Source organism: Gymnoscopelus braueri (assembly GCF_963280865.1).
Source record: "Gymnoscopelus braueri genome assembly, chromosome: 3".
NCBI lineage: Eukaryota > Metazoa > Chordata > Actinopteri > Myctophiformes > Myctophidae > Gymnoscopelus > Gymnoscopelus braueri.
In genome coordinates, this window is record NC_137612.1 from 5,474,363 (window position 1) to 5,490,418 (window position 16,056).

At 43.4% G+C, this 16,056-nt stretch overlaps 1 protein-coding gene across 1 annotated transcript in view; it reads left to right on the plus strand.

Moving 5' to 3' along the window:
- Positions 1–1,165: 1,165 nt before the first annotated feature.
- LOC308083047 (arf-GAP with coiled-coil, ANK repeat and PH domain-containing protein 3-like) overlaps positions 1,166–16,056 on the plus strand; it is a 151,237-nt gene continuing 136,346 nt past the window's right edge. Inside the window, exon 1 of the mRNA XM_080425159.1 lies at positions 1,166–1,549. Coding sequence (XP_080281285.1) covers positions 1,503–1,549 — 47 coding nt within the window. The 5' untranslated portion in view covers positions 1,166–1,502. The remainder of the gene's footprint in view (positions 1,550–16,056) is intronic.

The window sequence follows — 16,056 nt, forward strand, 5'->3', positions numbered from 1 at the left end:
GGGAAACACATTATTACACACACACACACACACACACACACACACACACACACACACACACACACACACACAAGTAGGGCCTATAATTAATAATTAGATAGACAGATAGACAGATACTAGACAGACAGAAAAACTCAAACCATTTTCTAAAAGCCACAGGTTTTCATTAGGAAACAGCTACATTTAATTGTACTATACATACTAGGTCGTTAATTTCTTACAAACCCTCTGTCTTGTAGGCTAAAATGAACCCATATTGTATTATAGCCCATAATAAAATACTTGATGAGGGCAGAGGGGCTACCACCACCACTACCTCTCTACCAGTCGGCGAATCTCATAAAAAAGTACATTCAGCTTCCAAATGTCTAGCCTCGATCTCCAGGCTTTTATTGTTTAGTGTTGCTAAAAAATACCAAATGTCAGACATCGAACAAACATTCAAATAAAATGTCAGACATCAAACAAACATTCAAATAAAATAGGCTAAAATAAAATAAAATAAAATAAAATAAAATAAAATAAAATAAAATAAAATAAAATAAAATAAAATAAAATAAAATAAAATTAATTAATAAATGCGATTTAAAACATTTCTGGTGCAACGTTGCCTTTCTCGGACTTGTGTGCTCCCATAAGACAGACGACCCCCCCCCCCTCCTCTTTTTGTACATATTTTGTATTTCCTCATGCTTTTTTTGTATATAATTTTTTATTTTTCCATGCTTCCCCCCCCCCCTTTCTTTTTGTACATATATTTTTAAATGCTTTTTTTGTACATAGTGGTACTTTTTCTGTATTATCTGTATTTTCATGTTGATTTTTGAACTGTTTGGTTGCTACTGTCTATGAAATTAACTCAAGGACCCCAACGGAAACAAGTCCGCAAGGACTTTTTTGGCCGGACCTTTTAGACAAAAGCATTATAAATGTAACTGTGTTGTTTTACATTCTTTTGCCTAATAAAAATTTCAATCAATCAATCAATCAATCCGTGCGTCCAAATTGCGTTTTTTTGTGTGTTGTAGCTCCTGCTTGGCTGACTGGTGGTGGTGGTGGTGGTGGTGGGTGCTGTTCTGTTCATAGCAGGGTGCTGTTCATAGGGTGCTCTTCTGTAAAGGCTGTTCCCTCTGCTTTTAGGCGGGTCGGTTGGTCACTGGGTGCAGCTGTTGTAACGCCTCGCCTCTTTCCCTCAGACTGGCCAGACAGCGGCGGTATAGTGTAGTGTAGTGCTGGTAGTAGTAGATAGTACTGTAGTAGTAATCTACCATGCGTTGAGAGAGAGAGAGAGAGAGAGAGAGAGAGAGAGAGAGAGACTGCATTCTGTGTCACAGACTGTGTGTCAACGGGGGCGAGAGACTGACTGACTGACTGAGAGGGAATATAAACGTCTGAGAACACCTTCTCTACGGTTGTTCCAGCGGTGCGACATGAAATAAGGCTGAGACTGAGTGAAGACAGACACCAGGAGGAATATAATAGACCAGAAGAAAAACGCAAATATGACGGTGGACTTTGAAGAATGTATAAAAGATTCACCCCGATTCAGGTAAGAAATGGATGGATCAGTGTGTGTGTGTGTGTGTGTGTGTGTGTGTGTGTGTGTGTGTGTGTGTGTGTGTGTGTGTGTGTGTGTGTGTGTGTGTGTGTGTGTGTGTGTGTGTGTGTGTGTGTGTGTGTCCAGCCGGCTGGCACTGCCACACCAGGGTGGTGGGTGCGCAAAAAAATGGCACGCCTTTTACGCACCATGTCTCCCCTCTCTCTCTCTCTCATACATAGAGGAATGAATCACCGCTGGTCCGCGGACCGCTGCTTAATTCTGTTATATATTATATAACTATATCTATTATAGCGAATGCATTGGAGACGATATAGGCGGTGATTTTTTTTTTAATGAAATGTTGTTTGTGCTTTTTTGGGGGGCTGTAGCTTTTATCGTGCTCTCGTCCTATCTTGACAATTATTCTTTCATCGGCCTTTTATGATTCGTTATGAAAATATGATATATTTAAATTGTGCTGCAATTTACTGGCAGGGGTGTCGCCAAAATCGATTCCCCAATGTTATGCTACCATCTCACTGTAAATGAAGAGGGAACATTACAGCCTTGTACAATAGGACTCATCATTTTGTCACTGTTTTAAGCTGAACTCGCCTAATAATGTGAATGTTTAAAATGCACACTGTCTGCAAGGTCCTCCTGAGTGAGGATGAACATTCCTTAAATGTGACCAATTAACGGCTGCTGACTGACTGATAGCCTGTTAATCTTCATCCTGTCCATAATGGGGAGTCGGTGTGTTGCAGCATATAGCAGCCTAACAGGTTGGGTGCAACCCAGCCTGTCTGGTTAAAGACAGACCCTCACTCTGCCCCTATATGATTAAAGAGACCAGAGCAGAGATAGATGCCCTTGTGGTGGAGGTGGTGGTGGGCAGGGCGGCCTTGCCTTGCTTGGCAAAGAGACCGGTGGGACACTAGTAGGAGTCTACAGCTGGGCATGTCTCCAGCTGAATGCCCGCCTGGCGGGTAGAGTAGCCACACTCTGCCCACGTGCCCATAATGTGGCTGCTGCACTCCTGTATGGGCCAAGAAGAGGAAGCAGAGGAGAGAGAGATTGATAAGAGAAGCTACACCAGGCAACACCTCATTCATTATGCCAAAGAGCAGTGTTGTCGTGGCAGAAGGTCCAGTGGTCTGTCTTCATTTGCAGTGGCAGTGAGAATCAATGAGTGGTTCATTTTCTTGTTTCTGGATCAGCGATACAGCTGCATGTATGTAGGGCTCCCTCTCTAATTCTCCCTGTCGCTTTCTATGTCTCCTCTTTCCTCCCTCTACAATGGGGTGACTGTTTGTCTCTCAGGGCCTTTTGCCTTGCGTGTGTGTGTGTGTGTGTGTGTGTGTGTGCGTGTGTGCATGTGTGCGTGTGCATGTACGTGTACGCGTGTGTGTGTGTGTGTGTGCGTGTGTCTTGTCTTCCTGTATGGCAAGTAGTGTTGTTTATCCTAGGGACGTGTATGGACAGACCAACAGATCTGTATGCTAACCTTTAACCACCATATTGGTACCTGTTGTTGGTATGTCAACATGTGCTTAAAAGCTATGCAACGGGATGCCTATTTCTGCCAAATGTTCACCTACTGTGACATACCGGGAATACTAGGGAAGCTATAGGGTTGGTGGTGTGGCTAATGGTGAGAGAAACAGCTGCAGCTGTAGACTAGAGAACCCAGGTGACAGGCGTCAGCGTATTGATGGATGGTCTGGTCTGTCTTGTCCCCCCACCCCCCCGTCCCCCCCACCAGTGCAGAGAGAGAACAGAACAGAACAGGCCACAGGAAAACATGGACAGAGAACAGACGTTTCAAACGCTTCCTCTTTGCTCCACTCATCTAATTTTCCCACAGCCCTGTGAAGAGTGTTATTGGGAAAATTCCACCGCTGTCAACAGAAGCTGAGGTTGCACTTTCTTTCTTTGAAGCCGGTTTACAAGCGATGGAGGGGGGGGTGGGGGGTGTTGTTATAGACCAGGGCATTGTCGTTCATACCATTACGATGTCATATACACACCGTTATGATTTAAATGATGACTACATGGCAATCATGATATTAACACAGGTCATGATAAAGGGGGCGATGTAAATGATGACAATGACAATTCCCTTGATGGCCATGCATGGTGATTTTTACCTTGGAGCCTAGCCTTGATACAAGACTGTCGTGGAGTTAGTTCAAAATAGTCTTGGGTTTCCGCACTTGGGGTCCGTACACCTACATAAACGTTCAGATTTAAAACATTGTTTTTCTATAGTACGTTTCTTTCTTACCCCATGGCCCCTCAGAAGTACCCGTATATTCCGTATTGTTCAATAAAAAGCATTTTAATCCGATCAGTGTCAGATTTTCCCTGTATGCTTTCAACTGCGCGACACTATCGGTTGGTAGCCTGGCATTGGCCAGACTGATAACATGGATTCCCCGTTCCTCCCCGGTATCAGTCTGGACTTCGGCCCATAGAGCGAGTATGAGAAATCAGAAAATTATTTTGATGCTTTTCACTGTTGTACGGACAGCAGTTGAAACGCAGTCACTGATTGGCCCGATCATTTTCTGATTTCTCATACTCGCTCCCTATGGCAGAAGGAGCGAGTGCATTTTCCGGCAGCGGCTGCTGCCGCGGAACTGCCGGTGGAGGAGCGGCAGCTGCCGGCAGTGACTGCCGGCGGTGGAGCGGCAGCTGCCGGCGGAGCAGCGGAACTGCTGCGGAACTGCCGGTGGAGGAGCGGCAGTCAACTTATTTTTTCCGCCGATAAAGTATAGTTTTGGACCATGACGGAGGCGCGCCGACTCAGCAGACCTTGAGGCCAAGGAGTCGCGCCCGAGCGCCTCCAGGCGCGAGTGCCCGCGACGACCGGCCGATGGTCTGCTATTCGACTAAGCGCCGTCCGAGTTATGTACCGATAGGCACAGAATCGTAAATAATATTGGTGGGGACTGCGTTACACAAACGCAGCACACTCCCAAAGCTGGCGCCGCGGCAGCTCCGCGGCAGCTCCGCGGCAGCAGCCGCTGCCGGAAAATGCACTCGCTGTCCCTCCCCTATGGGCCGAAGTCCAGACTGATACCGGGGAGGAACGTGAGAGTGAATCCATGTTTTCAGTCTGGCCAATGCCAGGCTAATCAGTTGGGGGGGTGTATTGCGCTTTGATATATTATAACTATGAGAAAATAGTTCTCATAGTTTAAACCGATCAGATTAAAATGGGAGCCCTTAGATGTGACATGTGAATAGCAAAAATAGACCAGCAACACAGACCGACAACTTGGGTCCATTTGGTTTGTAACTATCAATCATTTAGATTGGGACCCCCTTGGAACCCCGTCGTCAAGGACCCCTAGCAGCCTGGGGCGGTCCCCGGCCCCCTCACTTTGAGAACCACTGATCTACCAGTACAGTGTCTGAGTGTGATTTTCTAATGGAAAGCCGCCGATCGGCCATGTGTGGAGGCTATAAGCATCTGAGTGCGATTAGCCTGTCAGAGGGGGTCTTCCTATTGGTCTGCTGGGGCCCTCTGCCTGCTTATTGTGCAACACTGGAGCAACAGGGACAAGAGGAGCAGCAGGAGGGAGTCTTTCCTCTCACTCTCTCTCCTCACCAGTCTGCTCTTACTTTTTATTCTCTCTCTCTCTCTCTCTCTCTCTCTCTCTCTCTCTCTCTCTCTCTCTCTCTCTCTCTCTCTCTCTCTCTCTCTAAAAACATCTCCACTCAACTACACTTAATTGTCACATCACAAGTTTACAACCGGATATAGGAATATAAAAGAGTGAGGGAGATTCTTTTTGTGCAAGCTTCCCATGAAATAAATGCAGTTTTGTTTTAAATGAAGATCGAATAAGAGTGAAAGTAAGAGTAAAACATAATATCAAATGTCAAAACAAATATCAGATGTACATGAAGTGAGTGTGCAGTCTCTCGTGTAAATCTAATCTAAGTAATATCAAATAGCTGCGGATATCAAATGTGCATAGAATGTAAACTTCTCTCTCTCTCTCTCTCTCTCTCTCTCTCTCTCTCTCTCTCTGTCACACCCACTGCAGGTTTTAACCTGTGTGTGTGTGTGGACTGACAGTTGAGTGTCAGCTCAGCTGTATTGTATGTGTTTCTCTGAGAACGAAAACGTGCATTGTATAAGGTACAGCGCATCCGCAGCTCTTTCATGCACCTTTTTAAATTCAACCGTTTTTTTCTGATTCTCCCTTTTGTCTGTCAAATAACTTGTGCTCTGACCTTTCCTGCAACACATGAGTCACCTGCAAGCGGCCTTTCATTCTATAACAAAACCTTTATTGCAAAGCCTTTGTGCCATGCAGGCTTTAAGCTCTTAGTGCTATAGGATTGTAATCAGATTCTATGAGTCCCAGACAGTAGTGCTTTTAGATGTCAATCATCACTCAGTCAGCCACAGTTTTCACTCGTCCTGTATTGAAGGTGAAGAAGAGATTTCCTTCTTCAGACGTCATCCTGTCTGAGTGCTTTGCGCCGTCGTCTCGTACACACGGGCAGAATATCAATGTGTGTCCGCCTCGCTCTCTCCTCAATCAACAGGGTCTAATCTGTAGGTGGTTGTTGTTCTGCAATCACTGCTTGATTGCATAAATCAGTGGTCTTCTGAAACATTTCCACGTCAAGGGCCCCCCAAATTGTTATGTATTTGGCTGCGGACCCACATCTGAAAAGAGCCCCCCCCCCCCCTAAGAGACGATTCTGTCAAGGTTTGTCAAGGTTTCAAGAATATAGCTGATCACAATGCATTGTGCATATCCGAAATATAAGGTAGCGCTTAAATTGCTCCTCATTTGCTGGGGGCCCCCTGGAACCCCCCCCCCCCCTCAAGGACCCCTGGGGGTCCCTTCTAGACCCCCACTTTTAGAACCAGTGGGATAAACAACCCAAATAACTGAAGCAATAAATGTAATTTCATTAATTTCATTAATTTTTCGTTCATAATTGTCTGCCAAATGGGCAGTGAGTGAGTGAGTGAGTGAGTGAGTGAGTGAGTGAGTGAGTGAGTGAGTGAGTGAGCGAGCGAGCGAGCGAGTGATCCAGCTGGACAGTGGAGGTCAACAGGTAGATTTTCGGGTTGATATCAGGTTCTGATTAAAAACAGAGGCTAATCAATTGAACGTTAATATCAAAAGTGCAGATATGGTATACAGACAATCTGGAAAGGCTTCTCTGGCTTCCAAAGCTATCAGTCGCATAGCTGTGGGTTTTGTGCATCCCGACACAGACTTGGAAAAACGCCATAGTGTCTTATGTCAAACCCACACAGTGCTATAAATCAACCATAGCCACACCCCAGTTACAGTGCATCTGAGCCAATGATCATTAAAAAAATTTAACTGTTTGCTTTACAATTGCCCAAATTAGCATGTTAATGTGTATTGTATTTATTCTGAGATGTCACTGGCTGCAGATTTCAAAGTTTTACAGCAAGTCACACACACTGCCTACTTATTAGATACATCTGTCTGTGGACAATCACGACCTGATTCTCTGGACATTATTGTCTGGAGTTCATTATGTGAAAAGGGCTTCTCTGTCTGTCTGTCTGTTTCCTTTCTATTCTCCTTATCTCTGTCCAGACAGGCAGGTTGAGTGAGTTCACACGTGGTCGTGAAAAACAGACAGACAGCAGAAACACAGGAAGAGAGAGAGAGAGTTGTAGAGTCTGTTATTGTTTGCTGTAAAGGTGGCTCTCCACCAAACAGACTACCTCAGACTACAACAGATACTATTGCAAACTGTCGGCCGACGGGTTGCCAGGTCTGCTTATTATAAGCGACTTTGGGCTTGTTTTCCTGTAAAGTTGCTTGTAAATAATCATAGTTGCGGGTTGCTTTTCTTTGGGCTTGTTTCTGAAGTGTATAGTTGCTTATTTGGGCTTGCTTGAGTCGGTCGGCTAGGCGGTTGTCCAGAACACAAACGATTTTGACGTCCATTTATAGGGCGGCATATATATGTCCAGAGCCGCCGATCCGACCGCTATGCCAAATATGGTCATGCGCATATATGGGGCCGACCGACTTCAAACTCGACGCGCGTATCGGCCAGGACTCGAGGCGGGAGTGCGATGCCCCGCGCCGAGTCGTTCGGATATGCGGTTGTCCAGAACTTCCAATCTGACCGATATGCCCATATATAGGCATATATGGATGACATCAGGGATCTCCATATATGGGCAATGGGCATGACAGGGACAAGGACAGGCAGATACAGAGATCTCCATACAGAGTCCGTGGCAAGACTTGTCCTCGTCCATGGCAAATTTTAGATTTTGTTTTTACATACCACAATGTTCTTATTTTGATCACAAGACCCAAAGTGAATGTCAGTCTTCTTCAGAATATGTATGACACTGATTTACTATGACACTATGTATGGCACATTAGTCCATTAGTCCATTGGACAGTTACGTTCTCAAACGTTTTGTTTTCAAGGACGCCTATAACTCTGAGAGTGTAGAAATGGAACCAAATGGTTCCATTTCTACACTCTCAGAGTTACAGACCTGTAATGGTCATTTAGGGCAGTGGTCCTCAAACCTTTCCATGTCAAGGAACCCCCAAAAAAGTTTCTTTTTGCTTGTGGACCCCCTGTCCCAATTATTTTTCACTCGGTGCCGTGCTATGAGCCTGTATTTTTGAATAGCCAAAGTATAAAATGATGGTTAAAGTGGTTAAAATTATTGTGATGCCGTGTTAACTAGTTTTTCCTGGGTACCCCCTGGTACTCCCCCCAAGGACCCCTGGGGGTCCCCGGATCCCACTTTGAGAACCAATGATTTAGGGCTATAGCTCTTTATGTTTGTTTATCCATTTTGAATGTCCATGGCAAAAAAATAGAATTTTGACAAAACCCCCCCTGGAGGTATTGCATTGCAATTTGCATGGTTCCCGTGTAGATGGTTGCAGCACCGGTCGGTCTGGTTCACATACATATTTCATACAGTTATTATACCAGGCTTTGAGATTTGCTGCACAGAATCAATATCAGGTTCAGGTTTCATACCGTATAGAAATAATAGAATGGACCATTCCCATCCACCACAACACTAATATGCTTCCCTGTTAAACCTGGAAGAGGAAGTAATCAATCAATAGGGCCTTTGTGACATGTCTGTTCTGTATGAAAGTGTGTTGGCTATGGCTACTGGTTTTCAAAGTGGGGTCTGGGGACCCCCAGGGGTCCCTGGGGGGGGGGGGGGGGGGGGGGGTTCCAGGGAAACAATAGCAAAAAATAGCCGATCTAGAGCCTTGTAAATGGGTTATTTTGGAAACATTTGATTTAATGCATGGCCTTGTTTGACCACAAGTCATTTCTGTACAGACTGGTATTTAAGTTATTTGTCATATCCGTCCCGTGCGTGCAGTGTTTGTTTACAAAGCCTAAAAGGCAAATATAAATGTGATTTAGGCTTATTATGTTCCAATGTTCGATGCCAAAAACACAGTTTTATCGTTAATCGCAGTTGTTTGTTATGATAATTAATCGTCAACTAAAATTGAATGATGGTGGTGCATGGCCCGTTATGGAGCTACCAGTGGTGTAAAGTAACTAAGTACATGTACTCAAGTACTGTACTTAATTGCAATTTTGAGGTATTTGTACTTTACTTGAGTATTTCCAATTATCTATACTTTTACTTCTACTCCATTACATTTCAGGGGCAAATATTGTACTTTTACTCCACTACAATTGTTAGCTACTAGTTACTTTGCAGTTATAAATTATTACATTATAAAACATGCATTAACCACTTTAGCCCTATTTTATACATATAGGCTATTTGAAAATAGCTGATCTGTTGAGCTTGTAGATCTGCTATTTTCAAACATTTCAGTACTTTTACTTTTGATACTTTAAGTACATTTTGATACCAATACTTTTGTACTTATTACTCAAGTACATTTTTAACACCAGACCTGTAACAGAGTACTTCTACATTGCAGTATTGATACTTTTACTTAAGTAAAACATTTGAGTACTTTTTCCACCACTGGGAGCTACTGCATGGTGTTACCTGGGTACTGCGTTCTACTGTAGTCTGGTCCAGTGGTTCTCAACTTGTCCAGTGGTTCTCAACTAGCCTGGGACCAGACGAATCTGCCGGTGCAAAAATACAAATTGTGCCCTCGGCGATTTGGGTCTGGCACCGCTCCGCTGTGAATCCATTTCCTGCTCCCGAAGTCTAGGGTGACCAATCAGGGCCCAGTATTCAAATATGGGAGACTGTAGTTGGCTGTAGGGTCTAACCAATTGCATCCAGAGCCATCCCGCCCCTTGGGGGGGGAAAAAATCCTCATAGAAGCACCATACTCATATCCACGCAGTGATATAGTGTGGCCACGCGAGGCTAGTTCTCATCCACGTGATATTGGGGGCGTCCATAGATGACAGTAAAGTGACAATTTAAGGGCTTTTAAGACATGTATAATGCCTAAAAAATAAAGAAAAGAAAAAAAGACCATTACTGCATCAAAAGTAATCAACAAACTATACTAATATAGGATGAAAACTGGTCAAACATTGGCGAAATTGTCAAATAATAGAAAGAGGCAACATTTTTGAAAGTAGCTGATCTACACGCGCTAACGGCGTTGTGAGCTTTTAGATCTCCTATTTTCACAATGGAACCGAGTCAAACTAAATGTAATGCCTCAACTCCTACAATTCAGGGTGTGGGGTCCCCAGTTCAAATATGATTATTTTGGTGGGTCCCCAGTTCAAATATGATTATTTTGGTGGGTCCCCAGTTCAAATATGATTATTTTGGGGGGTCCCCAGTTCAAATATGATTATTTTGGGGGGCCACGGCCTGAAAAGGTTGAGAACCACTGGTCTAGTCTAGCGAGATGCTCTGTGGTGACTGTGGTTCCTCACCAGACTTCCAGCTGCATGGGACAGATGTTCAGGTCACACGACCTCTCTCTGTGTGTGGAACTACATGTGGTTTTGATAGATGCACTTCATGAACCCCTCACTTCATGGGAAATGTATGCAAACTATGCTTGTTCTTGGTCCTCAGTGGACTAATACGCAGATTTTCCTTTGGCCTTCATATCCTCCAGAGCCTTTTGCACTGCGTTCCCCCTGTTTAGTTGCAAATACACAGTCAAAAAAAAATCCTTAGTGTTAATTTAACTCTGAGAGTGTACAAACGGATAAATGAGCACTGAGGAGTTGTGTGTTACAGTAGTGTGAAGTACAGTGAATAGTGTGGATTTTCTTTTTTTGAAAATGTGTTTTTATTTTGGTCATCGTGTACACAGACAGCTTTGTCATCATGAAATACAGTGCATGTTGCAACTATTTCAAGTTCAACACATGGAATCATATATAGACCAGTGGTTTTCAACCTTTTTCATGCCACGGACCCCTAAATTGATTTACATTTGGCCGCGGACCCCCATCTGAAAATGTTGTGCCAGGGACCCCCAGAAGCAAAGATTTGAGTTAAAAATGTTTGCTTTAAAAATATATATATATACACATTTTCATGATTTTTCAAAAATAGCAGATCTACAAGCTCATAGCGCGGCACTCGGTGCCGCGCTACGAGCTTGTATATCTGCTATTTTTGAATAGCCAAAGCTAAGTGGTTAAAATGATTGTGACGCTATCTTAACTAATTTTGCTGGGGACCCCCTGGAACCCCCCCAAGGACCACTGGTGGTCCCCGGACCACTGATTGAAAACCCCTGATATAGACTCATATAGATATAAATGCATACATACGTGTATATTTGCTCTCGTCCATGCATTCATTCATTTTACAATCATATTTTTCAGTTCTCTCAATGATGACCAACATTTTAATATTTTTTATGACAATCAAAAAACAAAGTGGCATAATATGTATTTTCATGAACCATGATAGAAATCTGTAATGTATGTTGAGGTTTATATATAAGGTCTTGGAGACTGTTACTGTCTGTTATGATATCGTTTCCTTGTGCTTTTATTGTACTGTATAGATCTGCATTAATGTGACGCAAGCTTCTTCCATCTGGCAGAGTCAGGTTAGATCCGCATGAGCATGAGAGGGAAACAAATTAAAAAGGATAAAAGTGCGATTTGGCCTTTTTATCGTTGGCTGTCTGGCGTTTGTTCACGGTCATGGACAGACAGACAGAGAGAGTATCTGAACTGTCTTTTCTTCTTAAGATTATACAGTTTCTGGCTGCTGTAGAGATATCTGCTGGCGCCCTGATTCCTATCGCTGGAAATCGGCGGCTCTATTTATACCACATGCATACCTGCGTCATCTCCTATAATCCTCTCTCGGCCACATCATTGTGTCGTTTGCCTCTCTCTGAGATAATAACGCATTTGTATTGGTCAGCCATCTGTGAAATAAGGAAATGTGTTACGGTTCGGCTCGGCCTCCTCTCTAGGAGGAGGAGGAGGAGGAGGAGGAGGAATTAGCACGGCTGTCGCCACTGGTGTCCGGTTGCACTGGCTGTCATGGCAACTGCCTCTCTCCACCGGTCCAACTTGCCAACTCGTTTTTTTTCTCCTCCTTTTTTTAATCTCGTGTTTCTAATCAAGAAAGGGGCCCTTTTTTCTGTAACAAATACCACATTAACCCATTAAGACCGGGAACGCATCTGTGTCATTTTTAGATTTCTTTGGCTATTAAAAAAATAGCAGATATACAAGCTCATAGCGCGGCACCGAGTGCCGCACTACGAGCTTGTAGATCTGCTATTTTAGATTTATTTTTGCAAATCATTGAATATATATTTTTAAAGAGAACATTTGTAACTCAAATCTTTGCTTCTGGGGGGTCCCTCGAACAAGATATTTTGAGATGGGGGTCCGCGGCCACATAGATATCATTTTGGGGGGTCCATATGAAAAAGTTTGAGGACCACTGATAATAGCAACATACTTAAAAAAATAAATAAAAAAATGTTAGGATTTAGAAGACATTTTGTAGAATCAGCCTCAGGTCTTGATGAGTTAACACACACACCCACACACACGCGCAGTCGCGCACACACGCACACACTCGCGCACACACACGCGCAGCAGACAGGTGTGTGTATTACCAGCCAGTGGTCGGTCGGTCGGTCGGTCGGTATTCTACCCAGAAACTAGATGCCAACGGGAGCACGGAGACTGAGTCGCCCTTGAAAACATTGCGGATGATTTTTCAAAGTCGAAATTATGCTGAGCACTGAGTCTCCTCGTGTGCCTTGAAATTCCCCAGTGGTACCGTAGTTTGACATTGATATACTGCATGTTTGCTTTGATAGCCCACAAAGTGGCTTCGCATTTTTTATTTTATGCCACCAGGCAGTGTAGTGTACAGCATGAAAAGCAGCAGCCCAACAGCAGACGTTCTGCCATCTGCACCCCAACGCTCCCTTATCTGCTGTAAAGTGTTGGGATAACATCTCTGAGATGTTGTACAACCTTTCTTCAAGGTTGTACAACTATCACCAGATCTGATCTCTTCCCGTCAGCTGAGCATTAACCCCTGGAGAAGCATCTGTGTCATTTATTTTAATTTGAGCTAAAAAGCATTATTTTACACTTTGGGCTATTCAAAAATAGCAGATATACAAGCTCATGATCTGCTATTTTTGAGAAATTGTGAAAATTTGCGCAAATCTTTGAATATAAATATATTTTTAAACAAACATTTGTAACTCAAATCTTTGCTTCTGGGGGGGTCCCTGGAACAAAATATTTTGAGATGGGGGTCCGTGGCCAAATACATATACATTTTGGGGGTCCTTGACATGAAAAAATTTGATAACCACTGACAGAGTAACATACGTTTTTTCATAAAACAGTTAGGACATGTAGAATCGGCCTCAGGTCTTAATGGGTTAAAGGGATAGTTCACCCCAAAATGTCTTTTTTTCTATCGATTAGTCTCCCCATGGAGACTTGAATTCATGGATATTTTTTTGTTTTTGTCGCATTCCTATAATTTGATTATTGGCTTAGGAATGCGACGAAAACAAAAAAATATCCATGAATTCAAGTCTCCATGGGGTTACTAATCGATAAAAAAAAATTGGTGAACTATCTCTTTAATTCTTCATACTCTTTTGTACGGCGGTGACTTGTTATTTTCACCATGTTTACATTTCACACCACTCACATATTATACATCAAACCACTCCTCCTAATGCATGTTTACGCACACAGTCCATATTGTGATTGAAAACACAATGACCCTGCTGTTAACCCGTCCATATGCAAACCAAAATATAAATCCTATCCTCTTTATGTCCATCTGGGCAGGTGCTGCATCCACGTTAATGCTTTTATAAGATCATTAGTTTATGGTGGTGTGAGGGCTTTATTTTTACCAGCTAAAGAAGGTATGTGTGTGAGGTGATTATTATTATTTTATTTTTTAAATACATTTTTATCCCGCGGTTTTGTAACCCTTATTTTTCACCCAGTGCCAATTTTCTAAGTGATCCTGGGCGCTACACTCCCCTCACCAGCCTATAGGGAGCCCAGGGCCGAGCTCATGCCTCCTTCAATGCATGAGAGCCAACTGACCTTCTTGTCACCTGACAGGGGGGAGTTTCCCCGGTTGGACGTAGCGCGTGGAAGGAACACGTTATTCCAACCAGTTCCTTTCCCCTCCATCAGGCGCCCTGGCTGTCATGGGGGAGGCGGTATAGCGACCAGGATTACTTCATGTTTTTGTGAGGGTATTAACTACCCTGAGAGACACGGGGAGAACATGCAAACTCCACAGGAGGTGATTATTTGATGAGCTGTGTGAATTGAGATTTAGGCATGAAATTAATTTATAGAAATCCACCAAAATCCAATTTCAATTCACTTTACATGAAATTATTAGTATGTGGCAGTATAATACATATAGATGAACATAGACATGGTAACAAGAGGCACATAAAATGTCCATAATAATAATGTAACATATTTAAAATGTGGCTGTAACAATTATAAAGGGGGGTGGCGCAGTCGGTAGCGCTGTCGACTCACTGCTAGAAGGTCCTGGGTTCGATTCTTGCCGGGTACGCTGTGGGCGTGGGCGTGTTCTGTCCTCCGTGTCATCAGTGCCCATACCCTAGGTGGGGTCGGTGGAGTTTGTGTTCTCCCCGTGTCCCCAAGGGTAGGTACCCTCACAAAAAAACATGCAGTAATCTGGTCTCTGTACTGCCTCCCCCTGGTCAGCCGGGGCGCCTGATGGAGGGGAAAGGAACTGGTTGGAATAACGCGTTCCTTCCACACGCAACGTCCTAGCGGGGAAACTCCCCCCTGTCAGGTGATAAGAAGCGGCCTGCTCACTCCTCATGCATCGAAGGAAGCATGAGCTCAGTTTGGGGCTCTCCCCAGGCTGGCAGAGGGAGAGTAGCGCCCAGGATTACAGCATTGGCACTGGGTGAAAAAATGGGTTTCAAAAATGTAAGAAAAATGTTTTTATAAAGGGCATTTCATATGCGTTCTAGACAGAAAAGGACCTGTAAAAAAAATCTGCCCCACTCATTCACTGGTACTCAGGGATAATAAGTGGTCTAGCAGCATTTTACAGCAGGGGTTGGACTGGGTTCACACACAGGGCGTCATGGAGAAAGTGTCACGCTTCGGGGGACAGGTTTTATGCAGAGTTCACCCCCATCATAAGGAGACCACCGCAGGCAGACATCAATGGAGCTCCGTATCCCCCTCCTCCTCCTCCCTCACCAAGCTGCAGGTCCTCTCCTTAGGGAAGCATCCATTTAGGAAACCATTGACCCTTTGCACTCTCCCTGCTCTGTATGTGTCAAGCAAAACACAGTGGTGTAAAGTAACTAAGTACATTTACTTAAGTACTGTACTTAAGTACAATTTTGAGGTATTTGTACTTTACTTGAGTATTTCCAATTTCCAATACTTTTACTTCTACTCCACTACATCTCGGAGGCAAATATTGTACTTTTACTCCACTACAATTATTTGAGAACTTCAGTTACTAGTTACTTTGCAGATATAAATTATGATATTATAAAACATACATTAACCACTTTAGCCCTGTTTTATACCTAGGCTATTTGAAAATAGCAGATCTACAAGCTCACAACGCGTCGCACCGCGACGCGTTGTGAGCTTGTAGATCTGCTATTTTCAAATATTTAGTACTTTTACTTTTGATACTTTAAGTACATTTTGATGCCAATACTTTTGTACTTTTACTCAAGTACATTTTTAATTCTGGACTTTTACTTGTAACAGAGTATTTTTATATAGCTGTATTGGTACTTTTACTTAAGTAAAGAATTGGAGTACTTTTTCCACCACTGTGTGTCAAGCAAAACAACACAGCACTTCAGCACTCGTAAAAAAAAAAATCCAACAATTTGAGTCAATATTTTACTTCCCCTCCACAGTGTATAACGTCTCTGTCGGGGTGGAAAGAAACCTCATATGTCCAAAACTGTTACTTTAACCCTTTAAGACCTGAGAAGATTCTAGAAATGTCTTCTAAATCCTAACAGTTTTTTGAAAAAAATCTAAAA